General features: G+C 41.1%; 2 protein-coding genes and 1 pseudogene across 4 annotated transcripts; 1 reads left to right on the top strand and 2 right to left on the bottom strand.

Moving 5' to 3' along the window:
• The first annotated feature begins 1039 nt into the window (after positions 1-1039).
• Positions 1040-15275, top strand: LOC120031520 (Friend leukemia integration 1 transcription factor-like). Of its 3 annotated transcripts, none has more exons than XM_038977304.1 (10): positions 1040-1221; positions 7632-7837; positions 8495-8664; positions 10080-10283; positions 10399-10473; positions 12604-12675; positions 12928-12990; positions 13124-13171; positions 13500-13583; positions 14171-15275. In XM_038977304.1, exons 1-10 carry the CDS (start codon positions 1204-1206, stop codon positions 14692-14694), a joined length of 1464 nt encoding a protein of 487 aa, XP_038833232.1. In that variant the 5' UTR covers positions 1040-1203; the 3' UTR covers positions 14695-15275. The 3 variants fall into 3 exon arrangements, with proteins under 3 accessions (XP_038833232.1, XP_038833233.1, XP_038833234.1); XM_038977306.1 differs by lacking the exon at positions 1040-1221 and adding an exon at positions 1447-1777; XM_038977305.1 differs by lacking the exon at positions 13500-13583.
• Positions 15276-15412: 137 nt separating this feature from the next.
• Positions 15413-18729, bottom strand: zp3d.2 (zona pellucida glycoprotein 3d tandem duplicate 2). Its single transcript, XM_038977409.1, has 9 exons — positions 18715-18729; positions 17768-18136; positions 17566-17681; positions 17287-17387; positions 16995-17169; positions 16475-16586; positions 16100-16185; positions 15897-15970; positions 15413-15648 (listed from the first exon to the last, which is right to left on the bottom strand). The coding sequence occupies exons 1-9, from the start codon at positions 18727-18729 to the stop codon at positions 15413-15415; spliced, it is 1284 nt and encodes a 427-aa protein (XP_038833337.1).
• Positions 18730-19069: 340 nt separating this feature from the next.
• LOC120031061 lies at positions 19070-19926 on the bottom strand (annotated as a pseudogene).
• Between the last annotated feature and the right edge of the window lie 385 nt (positions 19927-20311).

Consider the following 20311-nt stretch of genomic DNA (forward strand, 5'->3'; position numbering starts at 1 on the left):
TATTATGGTGATAGACAAACTAAAGTAGGTATGGGCTACTCCATGCATGCGTTAAAGCCAGATTGAGACATAAGCAATGTGTGATAGCTTTCATGATAAACCCATGGAAATTGATAATTAAAGACACATCTTTTATAATGAAATACAGAAACTCACATTTTCTATTGTCTAACTTTGCAAACTTAAGTAATAAAACAATGTTTTATGAATTTGTTTAAAGTCACCTTTTACATTCAACCTCAAGGAAGTGCATTGGGCCTATCATATTATAGCCATATCTATAGTCTCCATCTATATATAGACCGACTTGCAGACTAAAAAAGTAAAGGCCTTAAAATATGCCCTTTCCTACATCGACGATAGATGGTTATTTGTCAGAACATTTAGTGATCTGTTTGCTAAGGGGAACATGTTCTTACTTTGTAACCTACTTTGGAAGGAGGTTCTTTTTATCACAGTGTGCAAGTTTGCGGTCAGATTTTTTGACATCAGTTGCAATTTCCGGAGTCATATTTAGAAAAACTACAGGAAGGCTATACAATGTTCATTACCACTATGGTTATTATGGTGAGGCTATTCAAGTTTAGAAAGTTGCAAGCAACAGGCTTTTGAATGCCAAATGAATGTATTTATCTCAACAATGCCCAAGAACAAATTAGAAATAGGCCTACATTCATTTGTAAATTACATGTTGCTTGGAACACACAATATGTAATGTGTTAGTGCACCTCAAAATGCATGATGGCAATAAATATTTCTCAAAACATTGCTGAATGATAACAACACTCGGAGCAAAGCCTATAGAAGCTCAACCCTATCTGCACCTTTATTGCTCTATGTCCAATCATCAGCCTGATCAACTTTTAGGCACAGTCAGATTAGGAAGATTGTCATCGTTGGTTTGTAGGCTAATCAGCAGGTTTGTGTGTGCAATGTTGTAAGAAATTAAAAAGGACTTCGTTTCACCAGTAGGGACCCAGCCCTAATGCGTTGTTAGAGTGACTTCACTTCCCAATTTAGAGTGAGAGAGAGAAAAAAAGCTGCCATCCGGTTATGGACTAAGCAAGAATTGTTGCTGCAATGGTTTGCGCCAAAGGGTAAATGCGCTTGTGTATGGGTTGATGCGATTCAGTCAGGCTATCCAGACTAGTTATAACGTGTTTAAATGACTAAATGAGAATCAACGACTGAGTGACTGCTACAATGGACTGTACGATAAAGGTAGGCGATTGAACTGGTTTTAATGTCGCTTGTGAAAACGATACGCAGCCACCCACTGAGTCGGTTAGCACGTCTGTTTGCTGAGTGAGAGAGGCAAAGCGGTGATGCGAGGTCCCCACTCTTTCCTTCTTGTACAAAATTTCCTCTTCCTTCCCGTTCGTGGTTGTATGTCGGCTCTTTAATAACACAAGTAACCACTACATCTTTACACACCGATAAAAACGAAATGGTGTCCAGCACTGCACGCGTAAAAGGGGCGCGCAAAACTCGCTATTTTAATTGTTTCGTTTAATCAAGTTTAATGCAGACGTTCCTGGGTTAAAAGCACATATGCTAGTTTAAAGAAAGTTAAAGGTGATTTAAAGAAGTGATTCACCTGTCCCAATTGATGATAAAGACGACACATTTGAGGCACATTACACAGCATATAAGCAATATTGATCAGTACAAGTTTATTGGAGCGCTCTCGTGGCAGGTGTCTTGGCGCCATTGAACGCATTTGGAGTATAAGGCCACTTTCCATAGAGTTGGAGGATCGAAATCCATGAGATGACTGGTATTTCATATTTTACATTCATTTATTTAAACATTAAATCATCATTACCACAACATATGAATTACTGTTAGGATTATTTTATCCAATTAAACAAAAGGACTTCAGGAAATTCTTCTTCTTTAATCGAATGATTAAAATGGGGTAATGTAAAGACGATCTAAAGCTTACCGAAATTGATGAGAATAACTAGGCTACTATATGTAGCCTAACTGTTATTGGAATAGATACAATATTGACTAATCTAATGGTTCTGAAACGCATTTTTGTCATGAAGGTGGGGCACAAACCATGACCAAGACAACCGAACAGCATCAATTACAAATATAACGTATTGAGGTATTCCTTGTTATAGCAATACTGATTATTATTTTCACATAATAGGGTGAATTTAACCAAACAGTTAACGAATAGTTCGACAAAAATATGTAGCGCCTGATTAAATAGCTTGTTCTGTAAAACAACAAGGACCTTCAACTTTGAGAAAAAAGGCACCAAAACAACGAATTGATGTTCTGCCAAGGTTATAAACCTCACGATCAATTCAGCCTATTTGCAGAATGAAACATATCAATTTAGAGGCTAATAACGAAACGAAATAAACGATTTAACAGGTTTTGAAATTGGTTCCTCAACCATGTTGATAATATTTTGAAGTAGCTAAGGCATTGGAATAAGCCATTTACATTAAAATGTTATTAAACTTGATTAAAATGTATATGTTTTGGACCAACAACTTTAGCCTACTTTCACGCATTGCAGGTGTCCATCCTGTTTCTCGTCCACTGAAGTCAAATCACTTCCAGAAACGTATAACGAAATTATCATTACTTTTCTTCATACCCTACAGCTATTACAACATATAGGACTAACATACTTATGCTACTATTTGGATAACCTGAGGGAGGGAATAAATAGGCTACTTCTGGTTACTGAAAATTGATGTTATTACAGTGACATATAGAGCGTAATTTAGGAGCGCGCGCACACAGACACACATACACTTTTAAAACTTAAATATGAAGGCCCATCTACTGAAACATGGATATTTTCTAAAACATCCAGATAAAGTCAGTTGTTTTTGTCACAAAGTTATTTAAAGAATATAGAGGCCTGAACTGCAAACAGGAGCGCTTGTCAGGTGTCGTTATCTGAGCTCTGCAGGCTTCCTGTCTCAAACCTCAGACTTTCCGCACACATTTCCGCTCCATCCACACGAAAAAGGCAACGGAGACTTTGCAAAACAGAATCAAGTCACTGGATGTGTCGAGGCACTGCATTGTTTTAGATGTGAATACAATAACTCTGAATATAACTAAGACGACCGTGCTCATACGCCATGTGTATCCTTTATTATTGGCAGCTATAGTACTTGCTTTATTTTTCTACTGTCTAAAAGCCATGTAACAGAAGCCATGATGTCGCCATATCAAAAGTTGTGAAAACCACATGTTTTTGCATGTTGAAGGAGCAGCTGCTGCAGACCTTTGCAAAATCAGCTCGATTCAACCTCTACTTCTGCTTTCTTGGCCTCTACACCATATTGAGGACAGAGTTGGTCACATGTTACATGGATCACCGTAGTGAATTAGTGATCAACTGCATACAATAAGCAAAACAAACAGTTTCTTGATATATGGCTCTGGATTCAATAGGCAGTTATTTATTCATTTAAATTATGATAAACAATAGCATCATTTTTTAAATGTACACTTTTTATCCATTGACTTTTTAAAATCATAGACGAATGAGTATTTAGCAGAGTCAATCTTTTCTTGTTTGGCAATGAACATTCACCTTGGTAGACAAACTCTTTGCAATTCGAGGCCTCTGTGGAAAGGCACCATAAGCACAGATCAAAGCTAAAATACATTCACAACATAAATCAACTTCAGCAATGATATAGAACAAAAGTTAATCTAATCATAGTTAGGCAAGTAGACTGCAATGCATTTGGTTTAGACTAGTAATCAGTCTCCCTTGTGAATCAAAGATATACAGTTGAAGTCGGAAGTTTACATACACCTTAGCCAAATACATTTAAACTCAGTTTTTCACAATTCCTGACATTTAATCCTAGTAAAAATTCCCTGTATTAGGTCAGTTAGGACCACCACTTTATTTTAAGAATGTGAAATTTCAGAATAATAGAGATAATGATTTATTTCAGCTTTTATTTCTTTCATCACATTCCCAGTGGGTCAGAAGTTTACATACACTCAATTAGTATTTGGAAGCATTGCCTTTAAATTGTTTAATGTGGGTCAAACATTTCGGGTAGCCTTCCACAAGCTTCCCACAATAAGTTGGGTGAATTTTGTCCCATTCCTCCTGACAGCGCTGGTGTTACTGAGTCAGGTTTGTAAGGCCTCCATGCTCACACACGCTTTTCCAGTTCTGCCCACAAATTTTCTATAGGACTGAGGTCAGGGCTTTGTGTTGGCCACTCCAATCCCTTGACTTTGTTGTCCTTAAACTATTTTGCCACAACTTTGGAAGTATGCTTGGGGTCATTGTCTATTTGGAAGACCCATTTTCGACCAAGCTTCAACTTCCTGACTGATGTCTTGAGATGTTGCTTCAATATATCCACATAATTTTCCTACCTCATGATGCCATCTATTTTGTGAAGTGCACCAGTCCCTCCTGCAGCAAAGCACCCCCACAACATGATGCTGCCACCCCCGTGCTTCACGTTTGGGATGGTGTTCTTCGGCTTGCAAGCCTCCCCTTTTTTTCCTCCAAACATAACGATGGTCATTATGGCCAAACAGTTCTATTTTTGTTTCATCAGACCAGAGGACATTTCTCCAAAAAGTACGATCTTTGTCCCCATGTGCAGTTGCAAACCATAGTCTGGATTTTTATGGAGGTTTTGGAGCAGTGGCTTCTTCCTTGCTGAGCAGCCTTTCAGGTTATGTCGATATAGGACTCGTTTTACTGTGGATATAGATACTTTTGTACATGTTTCCTCCAGCATCTTCACAAGGTCCTTTGCTGTTGTTCTGCGATTGATTTGCACTTTTCGCACCAAAGTACGTTCATCTCTAGGAGACAGAACGCGTCTCCTTCCAGAGCGGTATGATGGCTGCGTGGTCCAATGGTGTTTATACTTGTGTGCTATTGTTTGTACAGATGAATGTGGTACCTTCAGGCATTTGAAAATTGCTCCCAAGGATGAACCAGACTTGTGGCGGTCTACCATTTTTTTTCTGAGGTCTTGGCTGATTTATTTTGATTTTCCCATGATATCAAGCAAAGAGGCACTGAGTTTGAAGGTAGGCCTTGAAAAACACCCACAGGTACACCTCCAATTGACGCAAATTATGTTAATTAGCCTATCAGAAGTTTCTAAAGCCATGACATCATTTTTCTGTAATTTTCCAAGCTGTTTAAAGGCACAGTCAACTTAGTGCATGTAAACTTCTGACCCACTAGAATTGTGATACAGTGAATTATAAGTGAAATAATCTGTCTGTAAACAATTGTTGGAAAAATTACTTGTGTCCTAACCAACTTGCCAAAACTATAGTTTGTTAACAATACATTTGTGGAGTGGTTGAAAAACTAGTTTTGTAAACTTCCGACTTCAACTGTATCTAGGAACTGTAAAAGAGATTAGGTGGGAAGCAGGTGTTGGACAAGTAAATGTTTGTTAGCTTTTGCACTGTGTTTTAGTTCCAGTAGAGGTTATTAAGCTAGAGCTCTGTTGTGAATCCGAGGATGTTTCACAACAGTTGGTAGTACATGGTTGTGGTACAAGGATGTGTCACTATTGGTGAACTGTGTGAGCACCACCCTATGTGGCTGATTCATAAGATGATTATCTGATGTGCTGCTAACCATCAACCATTAAGCAGCTGAACCTGAGACAAGACTTCTAACTTACAGTCCTACATGTTCTGCCTGTGTATGGTTCTGTTGGCGTTTCTATTTTGTTCAACAGCCCGTTTTATGGCAGTATCTAGTATTAGCCTCAGGTGGGCCTAGTACATTCAGTACAAACCTTTCAATAGATAAAAATGGCCTAAGTGTGATAATGCACAAATGTGCTGAACAAAAAAAAAGATTTTCACTTTGACAGCAGAACTGACAGGACTTTAAAATGTGTGTTTGTAGTGTGTATGTTGTGTGTGTGCAGACACAATTGTTTTCAAAACTATTTTGTGTCCCTCAGCAACAGGGCCTAGCTTCTACGAAACTCATTGAACAGGAAGTTTGTTGTGGCATTGGCGGTCAGGCCACATTCGGTATATTTGTGTCAGTTTGCAAGCTATAGAGGGAGAGGGAGTGAGCGGGGCGGGGGGGGGCGAGAGAGAAAGAGCAGGTGTATGAGCTTGTGGCTGTGAATGCACAAACACGCCATTGAAACAATGAATGAACCTAATGAAAGATAAGAAGTTCAACAATTGATCACTCCAATGCATAACATTACAATATGAGAATGGTGCTCATGACCCTTTCCATGAATCGTTGCTGCTCAGCCTCAACCTCTTCTCAGCTCAGTCCTTAGTTTCACTTCTGCTGTCAGGGCCTCTGCACAACATGAGAGGAGGAGGGAGACAGACAGGGAGAAGAAAGAGAGAAGCGAGAGGAAAGAGACAGAAAGAGAGGAGAGAGCGAGGATAACGGTCAGGGAGGAAAGTGTGGTGGACCTGTGACGTGTTGTTCCTCTACCACTGAAAACAAACATCACATGTACTAACATTTCAGTATCAGTACTGAAATAATATTATGTCAGTTTGATATATTAATGTCATTCAATTAAGCTACAATGTTGCTATAGCTAACAGCCCTGTCACTGTTAGTCTGAAGAAGGAAATGCCACTAAATGTGTACCATGCATGAAACACTTTACAATGCTCAGGTAACACAATGGAAGAGCGGGACTTTGAACTTCAATCAAGGCTGTGTATTCTTGCTGTCCGACGTACCCAATCCTCCCCTACCTTCATCAACCCTAGGTTGTTTTCCAGCTTTAAAATGAGCCACATCTTTACACTGTGGCCCCCCTCTGTTTCCTTTCCCTTGGCCTGTGCCAAAAGGTTTCTCTGCACATGGGGGCCAGATTTCCTGTGGGCCACCGAAAAAGCCAGGCACTGACGTACGAGCCACAAAGACAATAGTGAAGTCCTCTAAACACACACGCACTTAGACCTACACATATATACTTACCCACACAAAGACTCAAAAACAAGGCCTATCCTTACCCACTGTATAGACACAACACTCCCTCGCAAACACACACACACACACACACACACACACACACACACACACACACACACACACACACACACACACACACACACGAGTGCCATCTTGAAGAATGGTTTGGAGTTTGGGGGCCTTTGTCAGCGTTAAACACAGGAAGCAGCACAAAGAAAGCGTCTCAAATCTTGATCTGACTCCACCAAGCTCCCCCCCATCACCCCAATCCCAACGAATTAAAACTGTGACAAAGATCACGGAAGCTCTCGTTTCTCCAAACGTCGATGCCAGTGTTCCGCAAGTAACTGCAATCAAACATTATGGTACAGCTAAATTGATCAATAATGACAGTGATTTATAAACTTCATGCCACAATCGTCTATTTTCCATGTAATATTCCTCAAGTCACCAATCACATATTCTAAAGACATCTGGACCATGACAAAGTTAGAAACGTGAATTAATAAATCCTTCATCAATAGAACAAGACTCATTAGGGTGTAAAATTTCATCATGCGTGTTCCATTCAACGTAGTGTGGAAAAACCTCAGAGGTGTGAGCAGTTTCCTGGCTACCATCATCACATGACTAGTTGTGGCCCATACTTACCGTAACCGCTGACTCCACTGTTTGTCCATGCCGGCAGGAAGCACTGTCCGTGGTGAGCGAGGACCAGTCCATTTTCGAGTCGCCCTTCCCTGCCGCCACGACCATGCACATGAAGGGCGAGATGACGTCACCGGGAAGCTTCAGCCAGGCCTCCGAAGAGAGCCAAGAACCCACCGAGCCGGAGTGGGCCGGGCCGGGAGCACAGAACCCTGGGAAGAGAGGAGAGCACATCAACGGAACCAGGTGCATCACAATTAGCAGTCTTTGAGAGAAGTTATACCACTTATTTAGTGTTATATATATATATATATATATATATATACACCACATTTCCACTTATTTAGTGTTATATATACACCACATTCCCACTTATTTTGTGTTATATTTACCACATTCCCACTCATTCAGTGTTATATTTACCACATTCCCACTCATTTAGTGTTATATATACACCACATTCACACTCATTTAGTGTTATATTTACCACATTCACACTCATTTAGTGTTATATATATACACCACATTCACACTCATTTAGTGTTATATATACACACCACATTCCCACTCATTTAGTGCTATATATACACACCACATTCACACTCATTTAGTGTTATATATACACCACATTCCCACATATTTAGTGTTATATATTTACCACATATTTAGTGTTATATATTTACCACATTCCCACATTTAGTGTTATATATATGTACCACATTCCCACTTATTCAGTGTTATATATATGTACCACATTCCCACTTATTCACCACATTCCCACATTCCCACTTGTTATATATTTTTTACATTCAAGAGTTTACCATCACCATCATAAATACTGCAACAGGATCACACAGAATCATACCAGAATATTACTCATCTCCCTATTCTCTCTCTCAACAGTCGTGAGTCCCCTGTGGACTGCAGTGTGACCAAACGCTCCAGACACATGAGCAGCAACGAAGGGGGTCAGCTGGCCTACCAGGCCTCATACCCTGAGCCCCGCGCCAGCCCCCAGACTGCCACCCCGCCCAACAGCGCCACAGAGGAGAAGAGAGTCATAGTGCCCGCAGGTGAGGTGCCAACACACTCAGAGGAGGGGTGCCCAGATCCTAAGGCACACAAGGATCTGCGAAGAGAATAGGCTGGGATGGTGTTCCCATCATATTGCCTTCACTTGTTAAATGATCTTCCATCATTTGGGAGTCAGCCATTAAGAGCAGATTTTAGGGACTGGGAAGAAAGCACATTTTTGGAATGGATTTCAGCCAGTGAGTCATTGTTGGGAGATTCCACCTAAGATGACATTCCAAACATGAGACATTAGGTGTGTTAAGTCTATACAATTAATAGACAAGACTACAAGGTTTGATTCTTAGCCTGAGTCACACAGGCCAAGCTATTCTAGTGGCCATGATAATACACGGATATTACATCACAGCTGTGTTAAACAAGGACAATGAAGACCCTAGGGCAGGGCCCCATCCCCCCAAGTTCTGAACACAAAAACATTGATAAAAGTATTTTTTATTTTGGGACATAAAAAAATGATAAAAACACCAGCAAATCAGCTACAAGTGATTTACATTTTGGAAATCTGTTAAAGTATACCCACACATAATAGATAATAAAAATGTAAGCAAGGTTTGAAATTGTTTTAATCAAATATATCCGTTTGGGCATCTTGCGGTCAATTTGCAGTCAACAAATGATTTGTAATTATGTTCAAGCCCCCTGACCATCCGCTCAAGAAAAATAAAAGTTGATGATCTAGTTGATGATCCCTGCCCTAGGGCAGTGGTTCCCATACTCTGGGTCAGGACCCACTTCTGGGACACCGGATGAAAACGCTTTCAGTGTAAACTTAAACCAAATAGAAAGTATGTAGAAAATATAAAGGACCTATTTATTTTTCAATAATAGTCTATAATCTTTGAATATTAACAATCAACTAAATAAAAGCTAGACAATCAGCCCCTGTTGATTTTGTAATGTTTGAGCATTAGAACACAGCATTAGCCATGTCAAAATGCATGGAATTGTAGGAGATTAGCTATGAAACTGCAACATTTTCTCTCCGCTGCCAAGATATGTTTTACTTATAATTTGGTCTGTGTCTGGTTTTTTTCACCGCTCAACCCTTATGGTGGGTCGCAACTCAAAAGACAACTCAATTGCTGGGTCACAAAGCAAAACAGTTTGGGAACCCATGCCCTAGGGTACAGACAGAGGCGTCTCCAAACTACAGTCTGATATTTTGGGGTATTCATGAGGTCCATACATCATCTTTGGGTTCTTACTGTACATTTAAAAACACCTTTAGTTTCATTTGAGGAGAAGAAAACATTAAACCTTTTTTTTACTCAAAAGAGTAACTTCTCAACTTTATGAGATGATGGGTCTGTGTGGGTTACAACAACCTCCTGTTACCACAACTTACCAATCTCTCTTCCTTCTCTCCCTGTCCTCCTCTTCCTCCTGGTCCCAGACCCTGAGGTGTGGACCCAGGACCATGTGCGCCAGTGGCTGGACTGGGCCATCAAGGAGTACAGCCTGGAGGAGGTGGACATCATGCACTTCCACACACTGGAGGGCAAGGCCCTCTGCAAGATGACCAAGGAGGATATGATGCACCTCACGTCCGCCTACAACACGGACATCCTGCTCGGCCACCTCAATTACCTCCGACAGAGTAAGGGTTACGGCCTGGGACTCGTAGAAACTTTTCATATTACTATTTTCATACTGCATGAGGACATAACTGATCTATGTATCCATTTTGTAACCTTCTTTGAATCTCTTTTTAGGCAGCCCTACTTTCTCCTACCCCACAACTCCAACCAACAACACACAGCAACAACCCAGACTACAGGTTAAATCAGGTAAGACAATTAACTTCACAACTCATTACCAAGAACACAGTGACAGTGTAAAATCCTTAAACTGCATGCATAAAGAACCTGGAGCTAGCGAGCATTGAGATAAACAGCCTTAAAATGAGAAGGGGATTAAAATGGAGGGGTTTTGTGGCAGGAATAATCTATTCAAACCTCTCTGAGGCAGATCAAATACTTCAAAATGTAGTGTTGAGTTGCCATTTCAGATTATAGTTTAGAGCGCTTTAAAGTTTTTTGGCGGAGCGTTTCCCTGAGTTGATGACTCTTTGACGAGTCCACGACTCACGTCAGTTTCAGACAGGAAACAGCTGCACCGGCAGAGAAATGGACGAGTATGGGTCCCACTTTGGGACACAATTGACAATCTAGTGGCAACAGAGGTGGCACGGTCAAAAGGACACTCATCCCAAGGAATACTGGACCATCTTCAGCTCTGTCTGTTTTCTTCTGGCTGCTTCAAATCACTCAAATCTCAGTTTTTGGGCTTCCTTCCATAGACTGTAAAAAAAAACTATGGACGAAGCCATCGATGACGATACCCCATTGTTTGCTATGGGAATGCTCAGTGGTGCATTTGATGATCAGGAAGTATCATTTCAGTGTGTCCCCATCTTGCTACATGGGAGGAGTTTTTGGAAACATTGCATGCGCAGTTTGAGCTACTCTGGGAAATTACGTTGCAGGCTAGGTCAGTGTTGACCCCTCATGTAGTATGTCAAGTTGAAGGCCCTCCGAGGTACCGCAGGCTGACATTAGCAACTAAATTGTCCAAGTAATCGGACATGCAACTGGTGAAGTAGAAGCAATTCTTGATACTGTCACGTTCTGACCATAGTTCTTGTGTGTTTTGCTTGTTTTAGTGTTGGTCAGGACGTGAGCTGGGTGGGCATTCTGTTGTGTGTCTAGTTTGTCTGTTTCTATGTTTGGCCTAATATGGTTCTCAATCAGAGGCAGGTGTTTTGTGTTGTCTCTGATTGGGAATCATATATAGGTGGCTTGTTTTGTGTTGGGGTTTGTGGGTGGTTGTTTCCTGTCTTTGTGTTTTCTCTGCACCAGATAGGGCTGTATCGGTTTGCCACATTTTGTATTTGTAAGTGTTCACTGTTTATCGTTTAATTAAACATGTTGAGCACTGGCTACGCTGCGTGTTGGTCCGATCCCTGCTACACCTCCTCTTCTCGTGAAGAGGAGGAAGGCTGCCGTTACAGATACCATGATTGTGTTTGGGAAAAAATGCTTCCTATGGTTGCTGGGTAAATACACTTGAATTCAATCACTTTTGACAGCCCCCCTTTTGATTTGAACGAAACATTCCATACATATTTGCCCATTGTAGAAGTTCTCACTAAGTTACTTTTTGAACCCAAATGCAAAAACATTCAAGAGATAAAGGTGCTCAAAGTTGACCTATTTTACAAACCCCACCATGAGACAGCTATGTCTTCATCACTGGAACAGAAACGGTTGAGATTGTTTGTAAGCTTTTAAATGATAGCAGTGTTGTCAAACTATTTTATACTTTCTTGAAAATAAAAATGTAATTTAACCTGAAACATAAATGATCAATAAACGCTGAAACTCCGATTTGTTTCATATTCAAATATAGGTCCATTCTATTTCTATGATTGACACCCACCCTGTATTCAAGAGCATGTTGTCTCAACCAATGGCGGGCACAACACAAAAACCTCATGATGTAAAGTAGGGTCTAATCTACAACATATGCATATATGAAGAAAGAGCTTACGCGTTTTTAGATAATTAACTTCAAGTCCATTTTCATTTAAAAATCTCATAATTTATTTGAAAACAGCTTTTAGCTGATATCATGTTTATACTTTCTGGTGATGTAGACATGGATGTCTCATGGTATGGTGGGGAATGCAAAATGGGTCAACTTTGAGCACCTTTATCTCCTAAATGTTTTGGTATTCAAGTCCAAAATGTAACTTTCTGACTACTTCTTCCATGTACAAACATTTTATGGAAAGTTTTGTTTAAATCAAAAGGGATGCTGTCAAAAAGTGATGGAATTCAAATGGATTCACCCTGCTACCCCTGTCTGAACTTTCTTCCTGTGGATGCCGCGTCTCACCCTCCGTTCTTTTTGAGCAGAGAACAGCTATGAGGAGATAGGCAGAAGGAACAGCTGGTCATCGAACCCCATGCTGCCTGCAGTAACCAAAGGTACAATAACCGACGTCACATCTCATTCTCAGTGCTTTACATTTCTTGTGAGCACTAAGGCAGATTCATACTAATAGTTGTATCAGATATTAGTTCTAGAAATTATTACTACAGTGGAGGCAGAATAAATTCATTTGGTCAAGCATTTTGTAGTTCAAGATGGAATAATAATGATAGAGAAAACTAAGAGTAAACAGAACTTTGTCGACATGTTTTCATCATGCTGATAAATACATCATGTTTATGATTTAGGTTCTCAGATGGAGCACCAACACAGCACCAGAGTCACAGAGCCTCCGCCGAGAATTGTGCAAGGTGTGCATCTGTACTGCTTTCTCATTTCCTGATCCTAGTTTGTTGTAACACTGGTATAACCTTTGTACCATAGTCAAGCCAACAATGTCTTAACAGAACAATCTAACCTTTCCAACCCTTAATTTCCTTGCAGACCCATACCAAGCATTAGGTCCCATCAGCAGTCGTCTAGCCAACCCAGGTGAGAGCATATCCCACAATGCACCATGTTAAACTGGTGAACCAAAAAGGTGGTGACAAATGTGGCCTTTACACTGTCTGCTTTGGTGTCATGAACTGTAACACTCAAATAGATTGAATAGGAGAACAGAGGGCAGAGGTATTCCTTAAAAAGAGAACAATTAAGTCGTACATTCCAGGTCTGGGATGACACATTGACAAAAATGTCCACCTAGACAATAGCATTATACATTCACCCTCAGCAAAACTAGGCTGAAACATTTTAATTATTGTCTCCCGTTAACCAGAATGACCCTGTTTGACAGAATTAATTCTGTATCTCCTCACAGAAGGCCAGGCCCTCCACTCCAAGAAACGAACAGGCAAACACAGTTCATACAGGCTGCCTGACCCCAGCGCTCACAGGCCTGTGGGTAGGTTTCTGCCTGGTCCACCCACGTTCTGTCTCTCTCCATGACACACAGTGAAAAAGGTCACATTTGCAGAAATAGTTCAAACTTGAAAATGTATTTAGAATCCTGGTGGTATCTCTTATGCAAGTTATATTCTCAGACACAGACACCCATGGGACATAGATTGATATGACAATAGCAAAATAGTCCACGAGAAGGAGATAGCAATGGTGCATGAATGAAACTGCATGTGAATAAATGTAATTGTATTTGTGTCAAATTGCCAGTTGGCAAACTATCCCTTACGGGATTAATTGACACAAATAAAAATGACAATGATTCACAGTAATAATTCTTACGGTGTTCTGTGCAGATCCCATAAAGAATTAAATGAAAATCACACAATAGTAGATAAGGATATTCAAGCAAAAATACTTAAATCTATACAAATACAGAAAAATGAATTGTGTATGGATAAAACTACACTAATCTACAAACAATCCTACTCTTAAGAGAAGCATTTCAGAAAGAGATCTTGCTCGCTTTAACAGAATCCAGCCCTTTGATGCATCCATTCCCCTCACCCCCTGTCCCGTTTCTCTTCCAAGGCTCTGGACAGATCCAGCTGTGGCAGTTCCTGCTGGAGCTGCTGTCGGACAGCAACAACTCCAGCATCATCACCTGGGAGGGCAACAACGGCGAGTTCAAGATGACCGACCCGGACGAGGTGGCCAAGCGTTGGGGCGAGCGCAAGAGCAAGCCCAACATGAACTATGACAAGCTGAGCCGCGCCCTGCGCTACTATTACGACAAGAACATCATGACCAAGGTGCACGGCAAGCGCTACGCCTACAAGTTTGACTTCCAGGGCATCTCACAGGCCCACCAGAGCCACGGCGGAGAAGGGGGCATTGTTAAGTATCAGACTGAGGTATCTTATGCCCAGCCCTACCACAGCCACCAGCCAAAAATTAACTTCATGAACACGCATGCCGCCCCTATGCCCGTGTCCCCTGGGAACTTTTTCGGGCCATCTACAACTTACTGGAACTCAACAACCAGCCCAATGTATCCCGGGTCTCCCATGCCAAGGCACCCGGGGACTCACTCCCACCTGAGCTCATACTATTGAGGTATGGGTGTCTTGCACTAGACTGGATGGCAGAGCTTTCTGAAACAGACTGATATCCAAGATACCATCCACAATGTATCTGGTCTTTACATCTAAATTAGGTTGTAACGCTATGCGAGTTTTGCTAGTACAGAATGTAACATGGACAATAACGCTCACGTCACATCTTCAAGCAGAGGCACCATAAGATAGGCAAAAGGAAGAGGGTAAACAATGTGAAGAAGCAATGGTGACTAGTAGAGACCAAGGGATAGCCATGAAGGTTCTGCCTTCTTGAATTTCTCAACTATGGAGGTTGAGAATTTGTTCATATTATAGCCTGTGATTCAGTTGTTTGAAAACCACGTTTTTCAAGTAGGTAAGTATTTTGTTTAATATGTCATTGAGGTCATTGAAGGACTTAAAGGGGAAAGTCACTGAGTGTGGGAAGTGCTAAAACTGTTATGAGGTCTTGATCGCAATTACTATATTCATTGATCTAACATTTGTAAACGTATCATTGTACAGAATGTGTCATACAATTGTAGCAATAAAACATTTACCCCTGTAGTAATGCTAATAAAAGGAACTTGTATATTTGAGTTGGTCTCCTTTCTTTTCTCCAAACCATTGATAATTTTAACTGACAAAAATATTAACTAGATGGTGTATCAGTAATTTGTTTTATTGCCAAGGTGAATTATCGACATGAACATCGGGCAGTGACCACACTTGCTGTCTATTTGTCCACACCAAAGAACTCCTCGAATGTTCTGTGTGGTTCAGAGACCTGCTCCACTTCCACAACAGCAAATCCCTTCACAGGTCTCTCTTTAAGTCTCTCCACCTGCCTCACACCTAACTGCCCCTCCACCATGGTCTCGGGCTGTGAGGTTGTCGTCACCTCCTGGGTCAGAGCAGGCTTTGTGTTGTATTCCACCGACCACGACTTGCTGGTGACCATCTTGGTGGTGGCTAGAGTACACAGAGCGAGTTAGATGCCAAACATCCTCACCGACACAGACTGAATAAATGGATACTCATTGATGGTGACAGGCTAATAAGCCTTGTGTGTAAATATTTGAAAATGGCTTTCCAAATAAAAATTATTCATATCATAATGAGGCCATCTTTACAAATGCAAAAAAGTACTCGACCAAAACAACCTCCCAAAACCCAACAGTAAGTAAATGCAAAGATACACTTGTAGGCACAGTACTCACCAGAGGGGACAGCAGAGCTACATGTGGACTCACAACAGGAGCAGACTGAAGAAGCTCCATACAGCTCCTTCCATCTGATAGGACCAGACCAAGACATGTCAGAGCAACATGAGTCTTGTTTCTATTATTCATGGTTTTCTATCATCTTTTGCAGGGCCTATATGGATAAAGTATCAGGCAGCTTCAGTATTAGCAGGGCTTACCCCCCTGCTGCGGAATCGTAGGTGCAGGCCTTCGCAGTTGAAGAGGGGACAGACCTCCCCACAGACATAGCACAGTGCATGTAGAGCTGCTGTGGCTGAAGAGGCGGCTCGAGCTGATTCAAATGTGGCACAGAATCTACAGTTTGCATACTTATGTACATACTTCTTCCAATGCAATGTAGTGTCAGAGGACCTCAGTAAAATTAATTGCATAGACAAGGGAAAGAAAAAGATTAAGCTCAGTAGTCATAATGCTTGATGAAGGCCATGTATTGCATAGGAAATCTAACGAGGGCATAGCACTCAAGTTCAACTACTGGTCAGTTGACTATGGTTACTGTTGCATATTACGAACGGAGTGCATCCTTAACATACCTGCCCTGCTGTCATTCCCTGAAACAGAAAAGCATCCATGGTAAACCTCACAACATTCCTTTTATATGGGATGAATCTGGAGCCACTGTTGTTTCTGCTCTCAACCATACACCTGAGCAGAAAATAGATTACTGTTAAATCCAAGAAGTTCCTTTTTTTTTTTAAAGGGTCAATCTGCAATTGATACATTCATCTTTGGATTTATAAATGAATGATATATACCCATATATTCTTGAAGAATATAACTTATCAATGCTGCATGAGCCTAGTTCAACTGTGGTACAACATCAGAACCCAAAACTATAATTTGGATATCACAGATGGGCAGTACTTGCATCTATTGCTCGCTCTATGAATTTGAGAGTGGTTACATTTCTCCAGCCCCATCCTTCAGATTTTTGCCAAAACATGGGTGGGGATTTTCTTTGTTATTGTTTCAGCTACAGATTGCCTCTAAAAGCAAAGTACTGTGCAAATGATACTGATAGAAGTGATCTGGCATACTGTATGTCTACATTACCCAAAATGGTCAATGACAGTAAACTGAGGCGTAGAGGAGTGTGACTGCTTAATGGTCACATTACATGAGTGGACATAGAGACGTCCATCTTTAGACAGGGAAGGCACTTCAGCCTGAAAGTACATGGGCTTTCCCATAGAGTACCCATCGGATGGGGCAAGTCTCTCCCATTGAGCTGAGGGAGAGAGAATGAGTAGTCAGATCTTTCAATTACCTGAGGGCTCATTTAAGTACATTCTATAACATGAGGACTACTCATTTACTGTAGATCAATGACTCATCTATACCCTACCATTACGTGCAGTGAGCATGGAACGAGTTCTGTTCTTCATTGGTTTAGAGACCTTGTGTACCACGTTCAGCATGTAGCCTATTTTGTAGGAGTAATGATATCTGGAAAGAAATAAGCAAATGTAAATAATTGGCATCGACTATGAATCAACTTTTAAATGTTGTGCCAACCTGCTATCATTTATGTCCTTTTCTTTGTATGGAATGATAACCCCTCCAGTGACATGAACTCAAGGTAAACATCAATCCATCATAAAATAGTGTAAATACTGCAAGTCACCTGTTGAAGTGACAGACAACTCGCAAGGTGAATGGTGCAGCTCGTCTGATAGGCCCTTGGAGCTTCGGAGGGTCATATCGGAGAGTGTTGGAGTAGGCCACACGATTATTTACTAGCTGTTTATTGAAGATAAGTAGGCCTATGTCAATATCAACAAGGTACTTCTGGGAAATGTTAGCCTATGAATGCTGACAAACCTTACCGAGCGCTTGCTCCCACAGAGGCCGAGGTCGTATTCGAAGATGAGGGAATCTTTTGTAGATTTATTGGTTTGGCATGTTCCGAGTGTCAGTTGAGACGGTGAACCCCCGGAGCCCAAAATATTTCTCTTTACCTGCACGAACATCTTGTTGATCTTACAAAGTGTTATCACTTCGCGGGCTTGACTTTTTGGACCCGCGGGCTTCTGTGTTGGGTACACCGGGATCAGTATTTTCCTAACTTTATCCGGTAATTGTTCATGTCCAGTTCCACGGACTGGAGAGAAATGTTCCTTGTCTACCAGCGGCCCCCTTGAGTGCTGGAACACAGGTAGTTCGAGGTAAGACGGCGAGTCTTCGGTGAGTAATACCTTCACAGAAGGTTTTATAAATGACTGGCGTTCATTTGAGCCTCCCTTTGCTCTTAGAGAATGCAAAAGGAACAAAAAGGCCAAGTTGAAAATATAAAACATATCTATATTCATGTACCAAATTGTACAATAACTCGAGCAAAATCAGGCCCTGCGTCAATTCATATCTATAGGTATGCCGCGTTCAAATACTAGTCGGAACTAGGAAGCTTAGACATTTCCGACTTGCTGATTCGTTGATCACCGCACGTGTACAACCAGTTGGCAAATCGAATTTTTCCGAGTTTCCTAGTTCCAACTAGAATGTGAACGCGCAATATTCCTTGCAGAATGAGCCAGAATCAAAAACACCTGTTGTAGACCTAGTCGCACAACGCTCGTGCCACCGAGGCCATTTGAACTGCAGGGAAAATACTAGATAAACTGGATATTATAATATTATAGATGATTATGCCTGCCTATACGTTTTTATAGACTAGACAAAAATAGTCAGGGCCTATAAAAATGAAGAAAATACAAATAGACAATTATAGATTATATAAAGACAAGTTATTATCCATACAGTGCATGCTTTGTACGTTGTTAGCTCTCATTTTCAACTTTCATGACAGATAAATGTGGGATATTGTTAATTATATGCCTAGATGTAAAATAAGTGTTAAGCACATTATTTTTACATTACTTGAGCAAAAACCATGTGTGTGTTTGCTCATCTCTAGAAAATGGTCAGTTCAATGGAAAATATATTTAATGTACAGAAAGCACACATATGTGTTAAATTCAGCAGAATACAACGTTTTGGAACGGACAGATAGAAATACGGTATGTATAACAAACATGCCTCTCCGACAATTAGAACAAGGAATCATGCCAGCTCTATTCATCACATTTATATCTGAAACGTTTCGACGACGCTGGCCAACTGAATGTGGTCATGGTTTCCTTATGAATTTAGCGGCAGTAGCATTATATTTAAAGATGGGTAAATCACAGTGAGAGAGTGAATGAGAGGAGAGTTAGAGCAGAGCCAGTCCAGTCGAAGGCAGAGGGGGCTGCGGCCCCATTACACAGGTGGGTGGAACAGCATTCATTGGTAAAGGTGAAGTTGAGGCCCATGGCGTACTTCTCACCAGTCAGGCCACACAGGGCGGAGGACACAGCTCTTCTCATAGAGCGTCACACTGAACTCTCCTGTAGATTAAAGGTGTTTATGGCCGAGTTAGCGTTACATTAATGGTGTTATTTGTACACACTCAATCACAAACATGCGGGCACACAAACACAATGTATGTAACTAAAGGAGCTCTCACCGCGCTCCCCCACAGCTTTGCTGGACAGACATAGCTGACCTGGAGGACACTTCTGAGGGAACTTGATACAGTCCAGTGGGGAGATGGCAGGGAAGACACAGGTGAAGCAAAACAGAGGAACTGAAAGAGAAAGATATTGATTACACTAAGTAAAACGAAAGTTTGGCGCAGGGACTGAAGGATAGTAGAGATTTTTGATTGATAATCTTCACTGACAATATTACCTAAGGAAGGAGCTACAGTCTTATGATGGAAATGGGTGGGAGGAGCTTAAACAATGTTGTTAATGTAATAATGCACAAGTCAATATACAAAGCTAAACACCAATTAGCTTCTCCCATAAACACACATGCATGCACACACAAACACAGTACATGATACATTGCAATATAAGTATTCCATTTCTAACTCCTTTCTCTTCCACTTACCCACAGATGGTACCAGACACAGTAAAAGCAGATGGCATAGAAGCTGCGACATCACTTGTTTTTTTGTCTCTCTCCAAACAAAGACAATATCCTGTATTCCCTTTGATTTGACTGCTTTCCCAGCTCCTCAAGACCTTTCTGTCTTCTCGTTATCTAGTTATTCTAGATCATCTAAAGAACAATAACTTGTTGCAACCTTCTCTTATCCAGAAAATGTGTTGATGTAGTCCTTTCTGGGGATGCGTCTGTACAAACCTATGGTATTATGCCAGTACTTTTAGTCTTCTCTCTCTTCATGCATCGTCTGCTCAGATCTGAAGATAGTATCTAGGAAAACGAGAGGCTACCTTAATTATCTCCCCACCCCAACACATCTGATTCAATTAGGACATTATCCGCCCAGTGATAAGACTGAAGTCACTCCTCCGCCATGGCTG

This window comes from Salvelinus namaycush, chromosome 37 (assembly GCF_016432855.1).
Source record: "Salvelinus namaycush isolate Seneca chromosome 37, SaNama_1.0, whole genome shotgun sequence".
Classification (NCBI taxonomy): Eukaryota; Metazoa; Chordata; class Actinopteri; order Salmoniformes; family Salmonidae; genus Salvelinus; species Salvelinus namaycush.